Consider the following 21,820-nt stretch of genomic DNA (forward strand, 5'->3'; position numbering starts at 1 on the left):
GAAAAACTCACAACATATATACCCTGTTTCCCCGAAAATAAGACAGTATTTTATATTAATTTTTGCTCTCAAAGATGTACCAGGGCTTCAGATTCAAGGACTAAAACCAGAGACTTAAGGATGATCCCTGGCAATGTCACAGGTGATAGGCCTGGAGATATTAGAATGGTGGTATCACAAGGAGCAACTCTACTAAATTTATCGGGCATGATGGCATTAAACATCAATTGCACAGAGTATGCTATTTAAATTTTAAAAACCACCAGGTTTAACAAATGTCACATGGTTTTAGTGAATTCCTTTTTAGCCACATTTATTTATTTATTTTAATAATATAACAGAATTATTTGATTCTGGTTAAATATTTATATTTTATGTGTTTTTAATTGTAAAGTTTTAAAGTTGTGAGTCATTTTGGGTCTTAATCCTGAGGAACAAATGGGGTAAAAATATAATAAAGTTATAACCTTGAAAGTGAGAAAATATATATTATGCAGACACCTTTGGAGTGAGCTGTCTTGCCATTAGATTCCTCTTTTTCACCTTGAGGACTGGAAATGAAAAACCAGACCATGAGAACTGGCACTCTTGTGCCATGACCAAACTAGAGTATCCCCCACAAAAATCTCCTCTTCCCCACCCCCCCTTTTGAATGGATAGTATCTGCGTTCTGATTTTGTCCTCAGCACACTCTATTCTATCTCTCCAACTTTCTAGGCAAGTTGACTTAAAAGTCACAGAAAGCCTCCCCAAAGAGTCCTTACAATAGTTTCCCATAGGGCACCAGCAGTAGCAGGCACGTCTATGGTGTGCAAGTAAAAGTCTATAATGGTAGTACTGCTCATTCGATTTTTAAATGCTTTCAAATGGCATTAATGATGTACACACAAACAGCATGTGAGATGCCCGCAGGCAAGTCTGAAAAGATGCCTGAAGCTTTCTTAGCAATCAAGCCAAATTTTTTCTCTATTCTGGTGTTTTACCACCTGCACATTCATTTCAAAATCAAACAAAAACTTCTGCTTCACCTCAGCAGGAGATAAAAACCAATTAAGAATTTGTTAAGCAAGGCAGAGGACATCTAAACACAGCAGTTATTGTGGCACTGCATCTTTCAGTGTTAGCCCCTGAAATGTGAGGACTGGTGTTCATTATTTCATCAAGGAACCGGAGCAAACTTGCTTAATGTTTGTTCACAAACATATTATTAGATGGTTGGGCTTGTTCCCTGGCTTCATACAAGACTTTGATTAGCATGAACAATGGAGGGGTAGATTAGAAAAAATGGTGATTGACAATGAAAGTGGCAAAACCTAGCTCAGATTTGTTACAAACAAGAAAATTAAATATTTCATTAGTTACCAGTACAGTTCTTTTGAAAGTTGGGGTTCTCGAGGGGGTGTCCTGGAAGACGACACTGGAATCTGTGCTGCCAAAATTCGGGGAACCAGGGATTTCTTGTGTTGGTATCCAACCGTATCTTCAAAAAGTAGTCATCGAATGACAAGACCTCAGGAGACTGAAGCTTGATTGTGATGCCTCCATTTGCTTCAGCTTCATAGCCTTCAATGACTTCATCTCTATCTGCCCATCCATCACTGAAAAACAAAACAAAAATGATTAGAAGCCAAGATCCTATGTTGAAGAGCACATAGAACAGTGGTTCTCAACCTGTGGGTCCCTAGGTGTTTTGGCCTACAACTCTCAGAAATCCCAGCTAGTTTAACAGCTGTTAGGATTTCTGGGAGCTGAAGGCCAAAACATCTGGGGACCCACAGATTGAGAATCACTGACATAGAAACTGGTACTTTTTAGTTAATTAAATTGAGATTCCAATATGACACATAAGAAAAAACACAAAAATAATGTTTTCTTCTAAATCATTCTATTCACATAATATATCACTTGACATTTATTAATCTCCTCTCTCTGCTCCAGTGTGTTAAATATTATACAGAATCTAAAACTGCTGGAGGGAGAGAAGCAACAAATATATATTCAGATTTGTTTCTTTCTCCTCCATTTAGTATTGCCAGCAGGTGTTGTTTATTCTGGAATTATTACATATACCAAGGGATAACAACATCTCAAGGTTGGGGAAGAGTCATATTAGTGCTGGACCTTAGAGAGCTGTAACTTCACCATGCTGTCTTCTCATCCATTACATTTTATTGGAAAAGGCTCTTCACACCTTCAAGAAAACAGGTAAATTTTCTGCAATTTTCTCCTACCAGCTGTTTTAAGTACAGTCCTTTGTTTCAAAACAGGAAAGGAAAGTACTTCTGGATTGGGGGGGGGGAGCTCACTCCCAAGGGCATTAAATAGTTCAGGGAGGCTAAAACCTAGCAAAATTGCCCCCGTCCCACACTAACTGGAGGGCATGAGGCTGTCTGTTTAAAAAATGTGGGTCAGAATTCATAATATGAGCTCTGAGTAACTCTCCCCATCCTGTGAAGACACCTTATCCATCCTTCTTCAAATGCTAATAGCTTTTTTTCTTGTGTCAGGAGTGCCTTGAAAAACTGCAAGGTGCTTCTGGTGTGAGAGAATTGGCCGTCTGCAAGGATGTTGCCCAGAGGACGCCCAGATGTTTTGATGTTTCCTTATGGGAGGCTTCTCTCATGTCCCTGCATGGAGCTGGAACTGATAGAGGGAGCTCATCCGCGCTTCCCCAGGTTTGATTTGAATAGGCAACCTACAGGTCAGCATCCCAACCTTCAAGTCATCAGTCCTGCCAAAACAAGGGTTTAACCCACTGCGCCACTGGGGGCTCCATATGCTAATAGCTACAAGAGCACCATCCCTAAGTAATGAAAAAAAGCCTTCAGGGAAATCAAAGATTTGAACACAGAGACAGAAAAATCACACTGGGTGTGGAGGGAATAACTATACCAGGAAGGGTGAAGAAGTGATACAAAACCAATTAAGATGGAATGATGGTTGAACTGTAGTAATACAAAAAGAGAAGGAATGTACCTGGATGTGATAGAACTGGAGGATATATTGGGTTCTTTCTTATCATTAGTGTTGAATCTTTTCAATATTTACTTAGAACTAGAGGAAAGAAACTGGAAAGACAATACATCCTAATTGGTTAAAAAAAATCCACCTCCCCATGCACAAAAGAATCCCACATTAAAATAAATAGATGAATAAACTTTCCTTCCTCTGATATGCTGAGGGTGCTTCTTCACTGTAGAATCAATGCAGTTCAATCCCACTTTAACTGCTAAAGCTCAATGCTAGGAAACCCTGGGATTTGTAATTTGGTGAAGCATTAGCAGTCTTCAGCGGAGACCTTGTAAAACTACAATTCCCACGATTCCATAGCTTTGTGCCATGGCAGTTCAAGTGTTGTCAAACTACGTTATTTCTACATGATAGATGCACCCAAGAGGCAAGACAGATGTTCAAAAAGCAAAAAAAATCAAACCCCTGACTAAAGAGGGCATCGTATATAAGTGTGTGTGTGTGGGGGGGGGGGGGGGTGAGGCAAAACGGGCATTGCCCCCACCCAGATTAGAATTCTGTGTTTGTATTCCCTTGGTAATTTAGTTGCCTCTTATCTTCGGATTCCTAAACTGTATTTCTAAATGTTCAATTGAAGTTCTAATTTATGTCAATACTCAAAATTTGGGGCCTGGAGGAAAATGTTACGAGGGAAGTCTTATTTAGGGGGCAATGTTTAATTTTTGATCCCCTCCCCATAGTTACACCCCTTGGTAAGAGCTTGTATTTGTACGTATACATTTTATGATAAATGCCTTTTTGCTGTTTTGGGGCATGGCATTTCTGGTTTTGCAAAGATTAGCTTGTGAACTCTTAGGACCACAGTTTAGTAGCTTTCTCCAATTCATTCTGCCATCCCTAAAGAGCAATAGTTGAAGTTTAATTTAAGTGCAAATGTAAGTCAGTCTGCATTTAATTTTTAATATGCATGGTTATGTCACCAGAGAAACAGATTATGTTGGCATCTAAGAAGCAGCTGCTTCCATCTGGAATGATACCAGCAGCTCTTTCAGCCACAAAAAGAGCTTAATCTGCCACCTTCTTCTGACAGAAGCAACGAGTGCTTCAAAAATCAATGAGATTTTTGTAGAGAATTTACATCTGACCTGGACTAATCCAAAGGATTGTTTATACACCTAGAAGATAAATTGTACATAAGTTTAATAGCATGGGATGGTACATGACCTTAGTACAAATCAAGTGCAAAAAGAAATCAATACTTGCAAAACATCAAGAACGTAGTATCCTTTCACTGAGGTCGCTATACTGGTGATTTGTTCACTTGTAGGTAATGGTAAAGGTTTTCCCCTGACATTAAGTCTAATCGTGTCTCACTCTGTGGGTAGGTGCTCATCTCCCATTTCTAAACCAAAGAGCCGGCATTGTCAGTAGATGCCACCAAGGTCATGTGGCCAGCATGACTGTATGGAGTGCCTTTTCCTTCCTGTCGGAGTGGTACTTATTGATCTACTCACATTTGCATGTTTTCTTACTGCTAGGTCAGCAGAAGCTGGGGCTAACAGCAGGAGCTTACCCTGCTTTCCGGATTCGAACCACCAATCTTTTGGTCAGCAAGTTCAGCAGCTCAGCAGTTTAACCTGCTGCACGACTGGGGGTCCTTTGCTTACTTGTACTCCCTGTTTTTTCTTTCTTTCTCATCAACAATAAAACATTCAGGCAAGAAACTGATCAGTTCAAACCTCTTTTCTGGTCAGACATATGACTTTCCTTCTCAGACCTATAGTCTGCTGTTGTGTGGTCTCAAGTCATTTTTATTTATGGCAGCACCAACGTGAACCTATGATGTGATTTTCTTGGCAAGCGTTGTCCAGAAGGGGATTTTCCATGGCTTTCCTCTAAATCTTAGTGGATTTCCAGGGTTGAGCAGGGATTTCAACCCTAGATTCTTAGGCTAGATCTACACTGTCCTATATCACAGGAACCGATTCCAGATTATCTGCTTCGAACCATATTATAAGAGTCTATACTACCAGATAATCTGTGGTAAACAGATAATCTGGGATCAGATCCTGGAATATAGGACAGTGTATATCCAGCCTTAGTCTGGTGCTCAAACTACTGCAGCACTCTGTCTATAGCCAAAGAGTAGGTAAAGGTTTTCCCTGACAGTAGGTCTAATCATGTCCGTCTCTGGGGGTTGATGATCATCTCCATTTCTAAGCTGAAGAGCCGGCGTTGTCCATAGACACCTCCAAGGTCATGTGGCTGGCATGACTGCATGGAGCACCGTTAACCAAACGCTATTTAATTTATTTCCTTTTAATATCAGATTTTTAAAAATCCTCCTACATTTTTTCTTCTGTTTCTTAAGACTAATTAAATACTGTAAAATTTAACCTTCTTCCTCTTTTAAGACTTTCTAAGAGACTTCCATTCCTAAGTGTAAACCACTAAACAGCTTTTAATGTTATTTATTTGTTAACATGTGCCCTGTGTGTTTATAATTAAGTAGCTGGCAATAAAATGCAACGTAGAGCCTAGAATTATAACTGTCATATATAAGCATAATGGTTGAAACTCATTGAGAGAGAGGGAGAGAGCAAACACCTCTAGGTTAAAATCTTTTTCAACAAAATAGTCAACTAAAAAGCCAAATGCCTATCTGAATACAACTTCTTTGTTTACAAGTGGAAAGGCTAGCATAACCTCCATCTACACTACCATATAATGTCATTTCATAATGCAGTTTAATTGCATTGATCTGCATTATGTGAGTCTATACTACCATATAATGCAGTTCAATGCAATTAAACTGCATTATGAAACTGCAATATATGGTGGTGTAGATGGGGCCTTATCTGGCTTGACTGGGAGTCGTAGCATTTGGGAGAAGCTACCAAAAATGCTGTTGTTCTTATTCTCATCAACATATCCTTTATATTACATAATGGATAGGAGGGCTGAGGATCCTAAAGCCCAAAGGGGTTCTGTGCGAGAATGTCATCTTCTGAATAACCTAAGTGATCTATGGTTACAATCATAATCAGCCATTCCTATAAATGTCTATGCAGGAAATACTCCCATTAATGTCACTGGAGCCTCTTTCCAGGAATGGTGGGACAGGATGATGACAGCCAAGTCTATTTTCTTATGTCAAATAAATATAAACAAATTAATAAAATCAACTTAATACCCTCTGAATAAATGAATTCTAAACATTCAGCCCCAATATGGATTAGAAAAATTTGTCAACAAAGAAAAATAATCACACAAACCCCACGGATTCACATTAAAACCAACCCCCAATGCTTTTCTTCATAGTGAAAACTTGTAGTTCTGATGAGAATCTGTCAGCTTTTCCAATAATGCAGAGAACTGATGCTCTATGAAGGCGGTGAAAGTGTGAAGGCAGAGAAGTTGTTTGGAAGAGACCATGCATGTGGGTGGAGAACCAGCATTTGTACTCCTTGCTGTCATGAAAAAGAGACAACCAACTGTTTTCGTTGCTGTTTCATGCTGTGTTTGCCACAATTGGAGGGGGTGGGGGTGGTGTTGACTGCCAGTTCTTGACAAGCTGCACTTATTTGGATGTCTCGTGTTGCACAACCATCACAACAAATATATACTTTTACAAGCACAACCCAAAACCTCTTTTTCAGAAATGTGCCAAACATAAGGATTACTCCCTTGTTTTGGGTCTTCCTCAAGTATTACTAGCTTTCAGTTCATGTAGTAGAACGGAAACCTGAATGGGATTTCCTTCATCAGTTTACTACTGTGCTGCAGCTTGTATTTTTATTTGTTCCTGCTGATTGCAGTTATCTACCTGAAATGGAATATAGGCTGCCCTCTCCTAAACCATGCCTTGGAGACTCTGGGTTTCCCAGGTGATAACTGTTTTGTGGGGGAATAGCAAAGCAGGGGGTGACTTTTTTTTTTATCAGTCTCCTCCTTCAATTTTTTTTGCTGTCTGTGCAAGCTTTCCATGATATTCATGGTGGAACAGTTGACTCTCCTAAGCCAACACTCGGTATAGAATCAAGACCTTCTTTTTGGTTGAATAATAACTTCAGGAAGGCTCAAAGTGGGAAGGATCCACACAATGCACATTATTCAACAGGCAAGCAACTCCGAAGCTTCACATCCAAGGGCCAAATAGAGGCATAGTTGAGCCAGGACTGATGTGTAAGGCTTTCTATAAACAACAGTTTTTCAAGAAAATATCCCAAAATTTGAAAAAGCTAACTGCTCTTTGCTGTTTTCTTGATGGGTTCTTTTCATATGTCAAGATGTATTTTCTCACTGAAGACAATAATGTTTATGGGTATTCTTTATGTCCCTGATAAATATGACTATGTACATTTTAAGGTTCCCTTCTGGGGACACAGCTATGGATAGAGATATGATGACTGCCTTCACTTTAAAATTTCCTACTATACTATTGGGACCAAATCATATATTCTGCAAAGTTTGAGATTTTTTAACAATTACAGGGGATCCAGTTTGTGTTGGTGCCACATCAATAGCAAAGAGAGACTTAATCTATTCTTCTCGCAAACAAGCCTCCAGCTTCATTTTCTCCCCAGCCAGAAGGTGTTTGCCCTTTGAATCAAAATACATAGTACCTATATATTTTCCCTCATAGGAAATTGCTGTGGTGGGCTGCTACTGCTGGGTTTATCTAAGAAATTGGCACAGCAGTAAATAGGTTAACCCCTACCCTGGCTCACTGTGATCCTTCCTTTCACATATTAATTTTGATAAAATGGTGTAGTTCCAGACTTAGAACTCCATGTAATTTTTTAAAAATGTGAACAAGCTTTCATTCACTGAAAATTAGCCACAGATTTATTTACACTATTGATAAATGTTTTATGTTTCAAGAGTTTTATTGTTACACACTGCTCAGGAGTCTGTGGTGGTCACATGGTTTATTATACATACTAAAAATACAGCGTAAAGAATCAATGATACGTGGCTTTGGTCATGACACTCAAGACTATTTAGACTTGAAGGGGATACATATTGTGAATATACTTGCATGGTATGAGAATTTCAGATGTGTGGATCTTCCAACTAAGTACATCTCTACCTATGCCATTTGACATGAGCTTGTTTCTCCTCTTCCTCACAACTTTCAAGGGCCCCTCCTTACTCCTTACTGGAGGCAGTCCTTGTTCCCTCACTCTTTTAGATGGTAGGAAAGGGGCTCCCATCCTACCCAATGTTGCTATCTCTGAATACAAACTCAGACTATATTGCTCTGTTGCTATCATCTGTTGTCTTTCAAAAACACTGCTGGCTACACAAGGATGAGTGCCTCCCTCAGAGAAATAAACTTTGGGTGAGGATTGTTTATACTAGCATGGCTTGTGTCTTCACAAAAACAGATACTGGGGACTTGCAAGTAGAAGTTATAACAGGAAAGTTATACTCTCTGCATGCATCTACTGACCATTTAACTTGGTGTTGAATCAGCCTGCGGGTGTCTACAAAACACTGGCAGGCTGATCCAATTTTAGCCAGGGATAGTCACAATGCAGCTACATCTTATATTAAAAATACGCACACACCAGGATTTGGACTTTTCATGCAATCAGCCAATGCTATGTGGAATCAAGGGAAGGTGGCCCAACAGCCATCCTGCACTCCCCAGGTTCAGGCAGCTCAGGGATGTGGGATGGCTGTCTTTTGCTACCCTGTCCCACTCCAATTTTGCCTTCAAAACTGAGGGAAAATGCACATACCAATTTACTGAAAATTTTCTTCCTGGTTCCATGCCATGTAACTGGCAAAAAAGCTTGGGGGAAGTCTCAGGGCATCCCTGTTGGATAGCAACCAATTTTTCATACTGGTTCTTACCCTCATTATGTATCTGGGTAGAACTGGTCTCAGTTGTGTCCTTCATAGTACTCTGTGTGTGGCAAACCTGAAAATAAGCTTTAAAATGAAAATAAATTACTTCACAGCCATTTTGGAATACTTTTGAAGTAATTCATTTTATACAATGGTAATTTTCTGGCCCTGCATGAAGAAACTTTACACATTACAGTGAACCAACAGCAAAGGAAGCATCAATGATTCACATATAATATGCCTTGTCCAATGCCTGCACATTGCCTTTGCCACGGGAATATGAACTTGACATGTATTTTGAACTTACATATCTTACAAGAGGGAATATGTCTGTATCTGTCTAGAACATTTTCTATTGCAAGCATCAACAGACATGAATGTTCCCAAATGATCTAAAATGCTTATGTTTCCAAAGAATCTAAGACAGCGTTCCACAGCATCCTGATTTCCAAATGTTTTGGTACTACAAATGGTATCTTTTCTCACCATTGGCCATGCAAGTGGGGATTGATTGGAAAGTTTTAAACATTGTTAGATCACCATGTGGTATGAAAACTGATTTAGATCCATCTTAAGGAGAGTTTTATAGATTATTTGATGTCCCAGCCTAAACAATACTACCACAACTATAATCTAAACAGATTCCCAAATGTATTTTTGAGTTAAATCTGGATCCTGTACAGCATAGGTTCATGATTGCTATGCTATATTTCAATGTCAAAATAAGGATTTCTTATAAGATTTTATGATTTTAATACTATGTAGTTTGTTTTGAAAATTTTGTAGTCAACTGCTGCAATGTGGGACTGCTTTTGAAGACAGCAGTTGTAGTGCTTCTGTGAGCCGTCCCGAGTCCCTTTAGGGAGATGGTAGCAGGGTATAAATAAAGTTTATTATTTATTTATTATTATTAGTGAACCAACAGCTTTGGCAGAATGTTGTAATTTTTAATATAAGAAACAGCCTGAACACAGAAGTTTGTACATAACAGAAAATGCATAAAAAATAATGACTGTGTTGCAAATGTAAATATTCTGCCTCCATTTCAGTTCAGCTATAAGGCACATAGGAATGAATGGAGGAAATGATGAAATGTGGTTATCTGTTTTACTCTGAAGGAACACAGAGTGCAAGAAGAAACTTAGTTTTCAAGATGGTTATATTCACAAACAAATTAAACTAGTGCTTGGGAAACCTATGTTCCAAATATATTTGTAGGCATGACCAAAAATGTACCTTATATATGAGAAATTCCAGAAAGTTAGGTATACCAGAAATTTAGAAACCAAATGCTTGGATTGTGTAAAATCAGTTCATACTAAGAAGTCTTTTTTAGATTGGTCAAAAGAGGCAAGAGCTCTCACAACACACGTCCTCAGTTTGTGGCTGGTTATTGCAAATTTCTGTGAACTTCATGTCCACTAGTTACTTGTCAGTGTGCCCTTTTCTAATGGAAGTGTGCATGTTTTGCTAGACATAGTGATTTCTTGGATTTATACTAGGTTTTTTTAAAAAAAAAATCCCTGAAAGTGTAGTTTGTTGCCTAAAAAAAAGGGTGGTCCATCTATACTGTAGAATTAATGCAGTTTGACACCATTTTAATTACCAAGGCTCACTTCCTGTGCAGCACCATCAGTAAACGACAGAAATATTTTCTCCTGTTGATTGGGAAGTAGCTGGCTGATTTTCTCTCCCACTCCCAAAAACCATTTCCACTATTTGGAGGGATTATGACAAAGTTCCTAGCTTTTTCACACTGGAAATTGCTCACAGGATGGGAATCAGAATATCACCCAGCTGTTTTCCTATCAACATGAGAATTTATGCAGTCTTTGCTTTCTTGGTTGCACAGCTCTGACAAAAGTGAGTTATTATATTTTAGCAGGATTTATGAACTTTTGAGTAACCACACTTAACGTATTGCAGTGTTGGCGACTATGGCTCAGTTGGCCCAGATACAGCTTAAAAATTGGTGATGTGCCTACATTTGCATCCTTGGCTACTATTAAATATAAGTAGGAAAGTAGGACACTACTCTGAAGAAAAGTTACATTGATTAGTAATCTCATGTCTGAAGGTGTTTCTGGTTTTAAAGAATGTACGTACCAATGAAGAAAAATAGAACTGAAATAGTTTTCTTTCCTTAAAAAGCTTGATTGGTATTTTTCTAGTGAACTAGTAAACTACAAATATTTCTTCTTTGTTTGATATTCCAGAGCATTATTTTTGCCTTCAGGTTTTTTTTCCACAAAGCATTAAAATACAGGCTACAACCTCATTGACTATGATGGGTAGCCTGTTTTGTAAATATGTGCTCAGGAATTTTAAGTGCCATATGCACAGCATATATTTGCATAATACATTTTTATCAGCCTATCACACCTGTGCCTTCTTGGTGTGGTTACCATGAGGATTGCTGACACTGTTAGCATTGTTAGCAGTTTATAAAAGTGGCAGCTACACTTGCATATCATCCGTTCTCAGTGGTGCATGCCAAGGCATATCTTGCATGCATATGTCATTTAATGATCATTCTTTTCTATTCCAAGTTACCTGCATGTGACCCCATGCCCTTTTTATTGGGACAGTATTGCACAAAGTCCTGATGACCAAGGCTTAGCAAAAACATACTTTCTTTGCTGTAATATTTTATGGCAACAGAGTGTATGTGGGTGAATGATGGGCTGGGAGTAAAACTTTAGTTTTGGAAAGCAAATGGAAAAGAGAGCTCCTACTATATCTGGTAAAAAAGTATGAAGGCTTATCTGAGTCATGCTTCTGTCTTAGGAACAAGTATTGTATGGTCCTTGGTGCTCTCTCTCTGTATTGTTGATTCCAAAGCATGGATCCATGGCACTTAAAGTGGAATCATACTTCTATAATTGTGTAGTATACAAGGGGGGCCCAACACAATGGACTATAAGATTTCTGAAGGAAAACATTCAGTGGCTTTAGTTTTGGCTAACGAGGTATTAAAAAAACTAATCTGACTACTAGTTAAACCCTGATTAAATAGTTTCTTGGGTTTGCAGAAAATGCAAACTACAAAATTGTAGAATAACATTGTCCTTGCAAATTTGCAGTTTTGACTTTGGTGGATTTGGTTATTCACATATTTCATTAAAATGTTTTCCCTAGGAATCTCTAGGTCTTTCACTCTGTAGTCAACTTCCTCCAGTTATGGTGGGAGACATAGAAACTTCCAGACAGAACATCTCTGTGGGAATCTCTAGGTCCTCCAATGTGATTCAGCTTCCAGATGGAAGACCTAGAATTTCTTTTAATTTCCTAGGTAAGAAATAGACATTTATTTATTCGTGGGTTTTTTTTACTTATATAGGTGTCCTGGGTCCCAGTAAATGTGGGGGGGGGGGGAGCGGCATTGGGTGTAGCTAAATAAAGTATATTTTCTTATTTTTAAAAAGGTAACAGTTTGGTACATGCCAGGGAACTAGTTCATTCTGAAATGAAGAACATAAATGACAACTTCCTAAAATAAAGAGACTGGCATGTGTAGTACCAGATGAGCCAGACTGATGAAGTAGGTTCTTCTAACTACAATTCCATTCAGAGTTCGCTTGAGGTACAAACTCATTTTGGTAATTCAACACTGTTACATAAACAAACTGATTAACAGAAGTTCTACCACAAGACTCCAAAACACTGCTAATACCACAAAAGTAGTGCTTCAGCTGCAGTGAACAGCTTGTGAAGGCTGCTCAAATGAATAACCGAAGAAATAAGTAGGTATTTCAGAAGAATGATTTCATCGGAAAATTTTGCAATCTGTTCAGAGGCAGAACATTGTGGAGGGAAAAAGTCAAGATTAATTTCTTTTATAGTTAACCTAGCTTTATAATAGTTATTCAAGGAGATAGCTGTGCTAATCTGTTTTAGCATAAAAGGACTTTAAAGACTCCATTAGCACCTTTGAGGGTAACTGGTTTCAGGCATATGTAATAAAAATAATAATAATAAAACTTTATTTGTATTCCGCCCTATCTCACCGATGGGACTCAGGGCGGATAAACTTTGAGTCTCAGTTCACTAGATGAAAGTGGATTAGATGAAATGACTGAATGAATACACAACAACAACAACAACAGACTAGATCCCCAAAAGTTTATGTTAGAACTTTCTTTTTTGTGGTTAGTGTCAAGGGGGCTGTTGAACTCCTTTGTATCATTTATTTATGCTGTTTTGAACATTCATCAGCATAAGGATTTGTGTGATTGTTTTGCTACTATTGCTATTGTGTTTTTAATATACAAGAAATATTCTCTCTCAAGTGCTTTTATGAAATCTAAGATGCTAGTTCAAATATAAAAGTATGGCACTGTTTTCTGAAGAAAAAAAACCATTTGTAACTTGTATGTACAATACATCCTGATCTGTGAAGATCCATTCAGTCCAAGTTTCTCATTGTTGGAGTTTCCCTACATACAAGAAACATTTTTTTCAACCATTTTTGGGATGAGGGGAAGTACTTTAATATAGTCTTTCCATCCCTGTACTGCGTAGATGAGGGAGCCCCTGGTGGTGCAGCAGATAAAACTGCTGAGATGCTGAACTTGCTGACTGAAAGTCAGTGGTTTGAATCTGGTAGCAGGGTGAGTTCTCGCTGTTAGCCCCAACTTCTGCTAACCTAGAAGTTTGAAAACATGTAAATGTGAGTAGATTAATAGGTACTGCTCCGGCAGGAAGGTAACGGCACTCCATGCAGTCATGCCAGCCACATGACCTTGGAGGTGTCTATAGAGAATGCTGGATCTTTGGCTTAGAAATGGAGATGAGCACCAACCCCCAGAGTCGGACACTAGACTTAATGTCAGGGGAAAACCTTTACCTTATTGCATAGATGACCTAGCTGCAGTCTTGCTTGCAATGGATTGTGCTCACTTTTGCTTGTAAGCAACAATGAATGTTCATTTATTTACATTTTTACAGAAGGTAGAACATATTGTTTTAATAAATAATACCACACATCCTTTACTTATCTTGAGTGCTATTCAAAATTAAAACAGTTAACTGAATAATACAGGTAGTGATATTTAAATATTTTGGAGGTACAGGACAACAGAAACAATGATACCTGGATCAGCTTTCAAGTAAAGAAGCTCAGGGGAGGATATTTCTGAGATTGCACTCAGCATTTATTTGCCAGTATGTGATGCTTAAATAAACCGTATTAAAAACAACACTCTGGTTAGTACAAAAATGTACTTATGTGATTTTCCCCGGGAGACAGCAACTTCAGTACATGCTCTCAGAAGGAGCCTGCAGTTGTGTTTCAAAACAGAAGGTGCAAGATTTTCTTCTAAAGCAGGAGATATATACTTTTAGCTTTTAACTCAAAATGATTCTTTATCGCATATTCTTTAACATATAGCAATTTCAGAGTTCTTGAAAATGCAACTAGCCAGTCACCCCTTCCCACAGCTGCGCATTGTCACCAAAATGCTGCGTTGCCAACCACCTCCCCATTGAGGATGCAAGTGGCAGGGTTTTGTGGGAAAGGAGTTGCCAAGCTCATTCATCGCTATGATAAGTGCCTAGATTTGACTGGCGACTATGTTGAGAAGTGGTATTTGGGTGTGGCTTTCAACTGCATATGGTAAATGTTTTCTCCTATACTTTGTTCATTTTTAATTCCAAAACGTAATCTACTTTCTGGATAACCCTTGTATATTACTGAGCTGTTAATTTATGACAATAAACAGGTTATTAAGAAACTGCAAATTGTGAATATCTTCACACTGTGTTTCAGTATGCAGGGTGTGAACAATTTCTGAGAAAATTAGAGAGAAATGACTATTTATGTGTTGGAGTATTACTGTTTGTTACATTAGATTATGTACATATTGGGCTTGTGTACAATTGTAGATAATATTTAACCATTTGTTCAGAAGATATGCATTTCTTATCAGAAATGGAACATTTCTTTTTGGATAAACTCGTCAGAGTACCACGTAGATCAAGCTCAAATAGCATAGAATTAAATTAATGGTAGCTCTGCACTTTTTGTGGAAAAACCACAATTTATATGTGCACGCTAGGGAACTGGCTCAAGATATTTTATTGCTTCAGGCAGTTTAACAAATGGTGCCTTCTCTTCCAGTCTTCTCATCACAGTGGGTTAAAATCGGCGGCATGGTCACCCACAAAGCCAGCTGGCTCCCATCACATCAGGCCGTGCCGGCTCCATGGGTGAAGGAGGGCAAAGCCAGCACATACCACCAGCAGGGCAACACAGGAGAGATCCAGTGTTGCCATACAATCTATGGGGGGAAGCTGCATGCACTACATGCACTCATGCTTCCCATATGATCACCCAGATTCTCCACACCCTGCGGCGAAGTGGAGCACTGCCACCCCCTGCCGGAAGTACGATACGGTAGAAAGAAGAGGTGCATATCACCAAAACCATCTGAATTATAATGGTGCATGAGACAGAAACCCCGACAATTCCTTCTACCATTTCTTGGCAGCCATATTCTATTATAATAAATCAAATGAGGAGCAGTTTGTTGTTTTTCATAACATCCAAAGTCTTCAGGTTGAGACAACTTTCTCTTTCAGCACAATAATAGATCAAGCCCTGACTACTCTTACATGGATCAATGTGAGTGGGATGGTGAGTTCAGATTTTAATCTGAATTCTAAGTGAGCTTTCAAATGTTCTGAAACCTATCTTCAAAATAGATTTATACTTTCTATAAAATTCAGACTAAAACCCAGAGTGGATTCACTTCCCCACTGACTTGTGAACCAGCACATGTCATTGAGATTGTGTGCTTTCTGGACATCTGTAAATATATTTGTTAGGTATGGAATGCTGAGAAGTGAAATGCCTATTTTAGGGTCTTTCATATTCCTGGGCTGTCTCCCATTCAAGTACTAACTAGCCCTAACCCTAGCTCCCAAGAACAGATGATATCTTTTGTTTTAATACCTTTAAGTCAGCTTTGATTTGTGGTGACCCTTTTACACAGTTTTCTTGGGGATATCTTTTCAGAGGTAAGGAATACAGACTGTTTTTATGACTAAGAAGGAATTTGCATCCTAATCTCAGTCGTAAACCAACATTCAAACCACTACATCACAGTGTCTCGATTAAAGTATAACACTTTCCAATTTTATACACTCTGGGAGTATATCTGTAGCTTTAGAAAACCTTGAAGCCTGAAACCTTGAAGAAGCCATATTTCTTAGGATCTTGAAGAAAGCAATTGAAACACATTTTAAATGTATTTTCATGTTTCCCATGTCTGGCATGAAAAAGCAGTGTTGTACATGCAATTTCTACATTTACCCTTACACTTAGAAGAAGTTAAGGGGTTTGAGGTAATAAGTTCACACAGGATATTGCTCTTAATTGTATTTCAGTTTTTGAATGTATTTTTCATATGCAAAGCAAAATAAGTAGCTGACCCATTTAAAAATCCTTAAAAAGATATTGCCTGTCTGTGAATTTTGGAATAATGATATAGTGCATTGCAAAGTGTTTCACTATCTTTTGCATACATTCACTCCCATCCCTGAGCTGCATTATTTATATCCATGAGGACCTGGAAGTTGAGAGATCACAGCTTTCCCAACACCAGGCAATGAGTTTCTGCTGAAACACGCCTATCCACTGAGTTCCTCTCAACACTCCATGAAGCAGTGTGCAATAAAAATGCCCAACTCCCACAAGAGTATTTTTAGCGATGTCCTCATTTTTCAAATTAGTATTAAGTGTGCCTGTCAATTATTTTATTGCCCTGTTTCTCTGCTGATAATGCCACAGCTACTTATTTAGTGCCTTTTTCAGGTATATATTATCACTACAGAGAACAATTCCAAATGTAGCTTGAAGCTTCCACTGACATCTATTTTACCTTTCTACCTGTACTTTTATGGCCTACTTCTTGCAAACATCAGCGCTTATTGAGAATAATCACTCTCCAGTTTCTGTTGGTTCCAAAAGAATTTTGAGTATAGTTAGCACTGGTGTTTTGGGCTATTTGGTACTGAGAATATTTTGCTTCCTGGCTTCAGCTCAAGTCAAGTTTTCTAAATAAACATGGATATAGGCTTGTTTGTTGTCCTTGATTTGACATCTTCCAAATAACATGAGAGTGAATAACACCTACAGGAATGATAGCTCCTCTTTATTTTGGAGCTGCCTAATTAGTGTCCAGCAAGAACATAGATAATTTAGCTGAGATGAGATGACAGCAGTGGCATTTGTTCAATAAGATTACTATCCCCTGAGAATTCTATGAAGAATTCTCATTTTCAAGGCAGGAATAAGAATATTTGTGAGCATCAGTGGGTGCATAGTTTGAAGTCCATTCTGTTTTGCTTGAAAACATAGAATCTAATTTAATAGCTCAATGTGATTTTATTGTACAGTAACCAAAAATGCACTTTAAATCAACATGTCCTATACAAACTAATGGGAAATCATTATTGTTATAGCTTCCACTAAGATAAATGGTCTTTCCTGTAACATGGGTTCATATCTCTACATTAAGCTCAAGCCATCATACTGCTTCAGGTGGCTGGTGGCTGCAGTCAAGAATAAAAATGGGTGGTGGTGGTAGTAATTCACTCCGTTCCACTTAGAATTGTCTTACTCGTTTGTTTTGATTATGTCCATAGCAAAAGCAAGAATAAGGAAATAGTAGGATCACTACATCCAGGTGGTGGTGAAATGCTAACAAGGGACAGAGAAAAGACAGAATTACTCACCACCTTCGTTGCCTCAGTCTTCTCCCAAAAGGTAACAGTGCTCAACTTGGCCAGGAAGGAGCAGAGGATGCAGATGGGGAAATGCACGATAAAATAGGTAAAGGGGCAGTACAGGAACATCTGGGTGATCTAAAAGTATTCAGGTTTCCAGGGACAGATGAATTACATCCAAGGGTATTAAAAGAACTGGCAGAAGTAGTTTCTAAACTACTAGCAATCATCTTTGATAATTCCAAGAGAATTGGAGCAGTCCCAGCTGACTGGAAAAAGGCAAATGTTGCCCCCATCTTCAAAAGAGTAAAAAAGAAGACCCAAACAATTACTGTCAGCCTGACATCGATATCAAGAAAGATTCTGGAGGAGATCATGAAGGAGAAACTCTGTAATCATTTAGAAAGGAATGCCATACTCATGAGGAACGCATCACCTAATGATGTCAGAGGAGAACAGGATGTAAGTTTTGCACAAATTACAGAGGGGAACTCATGTTTGGACTGTTGTTTTCTGACTTAATAAGACTTGCACCAATTGTGCTTCTAGCTATATCAATATATAGTCATCAGTTTTGCTAACTGTAGAGTATGCTGTCAAAGCTCATACTAAACCAATCACACAGGCCTTAGGCACTTGGAGACAATATAGTTCTAACCACAAGTTATTCTAATTAAGTTATCATACTTCTTCCAGGGTGTGCAGATGTGATATAACCAGCCAAGCCAAGTTAAATTATTTCTTAATGATCAGCTTTCAAGGCAGTACAAAACTTATTCATACAGAGGACATGCAATAAAAATTTAAATACAGGTATTCCCCAAGTTACAAACAAGATAGGTTCTGTGGGTTGTTCTTAAGTTCAATTTGTTTGTAAGTTGGAACAGCTACATTTTTAAGTGTAACTCCAGCTTTGGATAGCACGGGGAAGGGCTAACACTCCTGTGGTGTTTGTTTTGCTGTCTGTGTCCCTATTCAGAAGATTTCACCTCACTTTCTGTCCCTGTGAGAACTGAATTTTGAAAAAATTGGCTTGTTATGGAATAAAGCTTCAGTTGAGACACCTTTTGCCCATGATAACTCTTTCAGGAGTAAATTTTCCTTCCGAGGGGTAGATTTCTCTCACTTCCTGTTGTCTCACCCCTATTCTTAACTATGAGTCGTTTGTAAATCAGATGTTTGTAACTCAGGGACTGACTGCAAAATAAATGAAATAGTATTGGTATAGTGTTAGTTCAAAATAACTTAGTCTTCACCCACAGCTGTTACATAAAAGCACTTTAAGTCTGATTTACAAATCAAAAAGCTTTCAGCTATCAAGAAAGAAAAACATGGCAGGGGGAGAGCTCTGAGAGAAAGCAGGGAAGGTTGCATTTGGGTCAGACTGTATATTGGAAGGAGTCCTGAGTGGGCACCCAGTGCAGTCTTTCAAATCATGCCAAAGACCATTAAAAAAGAATATGAATTAACCACATTTATTACTCATTGGACAATTTCCCTTGTCATAAAACACCCAAAACAGTTTCAACATGATAGCCACCTCTATTTCTCACTGCTTTGGGTAAACCAGAAAGGAGGATGGTAGTAAAGCTCTAGAAGTGAGGCTGAGGATTTGATGATGCAGACAAGAAATAAGCAAAGTATAGAAGATTTCAAGGAGATCAGCAAATGCATAATAGACATTAGGTGCATTAAGAAAGCATCCAAGGAGTTGGATTTAGTAAACCTACATATAGAATGCATTAGAGGCCGACACAAAGCATTTTCAAGTACAATTTAAAGTGCCATAAAAATCCAAAAAGACACTGATGACAAAAAATATTGTTTTAAGCTTGCATTACTCTGTCCTGAATTATCTTCGGAACAGATAATTCTCTTCACATTATCTTCAGAGCTTCACATGGCCCCTGAAGCTGTGCCGTTTTGCCTCTTGCTCTATCCTGCCTTCCCCCATCACATAGTAGGGACAGGACAAGGCATGTTGGTGACCTGTCCTTGTTCCCCTCATTTAGGTGAAAGGGCAGCAACGCACGTTGCCACTTTGTCATGTTGCCCTTCCCCACATGAGATGGAGGAAATGGCAACTAAATGTGGGCAGCTTCATCAGAGCTACCCAAATACACTTTCCTCTCTGTGGTGGCAGAGGAAACATCTTGTGACACTTCCCCTCCACTTTGTGAGGAATAGGGGCAGGGCCAAGCCAGCGTCATCTGATGGTGTTTGGTAGGCTCCATCCAAAAGAGGCAAAAGGGGTCATTTAAACTCCAATGTGATGAAGTCACAAATCTATCAGTCAGCATGCCTGCTGGGAGAATCTGTTGCCAAAAAAGTAACTCTTGCAAGCTGTGATTATTTCTTATCTGATTATCTCATCAGCAAAGTCCATTTAATTATACGATCAGTTCCAAAAGGTAACTTTTCCGAGGCCTGATTATACCATCAACATAAAATGAGCTGAAGCTCTGGTCAGTAGGTGGCAGGACAACGCAGTTGACCACTTTACCCTCCAGATGCCTACCACCATACCATATTAAGCTGCTCCTTGATGAATGATCAACTGCCTGTCATCCTCCTTTCCATCCAGTTGCTCTCTTCTGGCTGTCACTCATCCATACTAATTCCGTTTACTGAGGAATATCTTTCATCTCCATCCCTAGATCTCATGATGGTTTTCAGGGTCAGGGTGAGGGTAAGGAACCAATTTATAGCAAACAACATTCAGGAGACATTGACACTGATGGTAGAGAATGATGGTTGTAAGAGAGAGCTTGTCTCCTGCTGCTTTTTGTCTTGTTATTGCTTCCATCACTAGCAATTCATTCCATTACAGAGCTAGGTCAGAGGTAACGCTAAGGGCACTTTGCTGTCAGAAGTAAATGACAAGGTCTCCCACACTCTGTTTTTATTTCATGTACAAAAGCTGAGTGGACTAGCAGTTGAATCTTTCTCCAGCACTGGAAACAAATTAGCATCTTCCACTTTACCCCTAAGGGCACCTCAGGTTGAGCAGTCACAGGGACAGAAAGTGGGGTGAAATCTTCTGAACAGGGGCACAGACAGCAAAACAAACATTACAGGGTGTTAACCCTCCCCTATGCTATACAAATAATCTATCTATCTATCCACACACACACACACTGTGTGACTGGAGTTACACTTAATAATGTATCTGTTCTGACTTACATACAAATTCAAGTTAAGAACAAACCTACAGAACCTATTCTGTTCGTAACTTGGGGACTGCCTGTATTGCTCAAGTTGAACCGAACACACATTTTTCAGCCTATTACATATGCTCCCCACCTTAAAGGACTTGTCATCTGAGGCCATTGTCTCTCTCTCTGTCTGAAGGAAGAGCTGTCCCTGATCAAGTAATGGCTCTTAGGATGATGTGCAATAACATCAAAAATAGAACCCATAAAATCAAATCAAAGCATTATAAAAGAGAATTTAAAAATCAATTAGAACTGCATTTAAGATTAACAGAGAATGAAGTAAGCACCATAAGAAACTATCTATAACTACTTCATAGCAAAGCAAAACAAGAGGGCTGGAAGTCCTGAGAGAGCAAAAAGGACTTTGCCTGATAATTGTGACTTTGGAGTCAGAGGGCATTGAATCCGTTACAGGTTTTATTTTGAACTTTAAAAGAACTATGTAGAGTGTTAAACTCTATCCATAAAGCAGCTATAGAACTTTGAGTGACTCTATTACTTTTCAACTAAACCTGGAATGGATTTACTGTCCAACTGACTTAGAAACCATCAACTGTCATTGGGTACATCTGCAATTTGAAATTAATCCAGTCCGACACTATTTTAATTGCTATGTCTGAATGCTATGGAATCACAGGAGTTGGAGTTTTACTATTTTTGCCTTCACTGTGAAATAGTACTGGTTCCCCGCCAAACCATAACTTCCACAATTCCATAGAATTGCGTCTTAGCAATTAAAATGGTGTCAAACTGCATTCATTCTACAGTATAAATCAGAGGCCCCAAAATAAGGCCCAGGGGCCACATGCGACCCATCAAAGCCATTTATCTGGCCCCCGCAGTGGCGGCAGCTCCCTTCTCCTCTGTTGAGGAAGACGCATGAGACGCGAGGGAGGCACCTTTCCCACTTCCTACCTTGCCTGGTGTGTGCCTTCCAAAGCTTTGCTTGTTTATAATGGTATTTTAATTATTATTTAATTAATAATTAATTATTAAGAGGTGCTTTGCCAGTGCTTTTGGTGCACAAAGGCAGAAGGGAGTTGGACTAAATG

General features: G+C 38.8%; 1 protein-coding gene across 6 annotated transcripts in view; it reads right to left on the reverse strand.

Annotated features, from left to right (window-relative positions):
* grm1 (glutamate metabotropic receptor 1) overlaps positions 1–21,820 on the reverse strand; it is a 255,315-nt gene that overhangs the window by 105,495 nt on the left and 128,000 nt on the right. For all 6 annotated transcript variants that reach the window (XM_062977613.1, XM_062977628.1, XM_062977620.1 and 3 more), the window contains exon 4: positions 1,363–1,598. In XM_062977613.1, coding sequence (XP_062833683.1) covers positions 1,363–1,598 — 236 coding nt within the window. The remainder of the gene's footprint in view (positions 1–1,362; positions 1,599–21,820) is intronic.

The sequence above is a fragment of the Anolis carolinensis genome, chromosome 1 (genome assembly GCF_035594765.1).
Source record: "Anolis carolinensis isolate JA03-04 chromosome 1, rAnoCar3.1.pri, whole genome shotgun sequence".
NCBI lineage: Eukaryota > Metazoa > Chordata > Lepidosauria > Squamata > Dactyloidae > Anolis > Anolis carolinensis.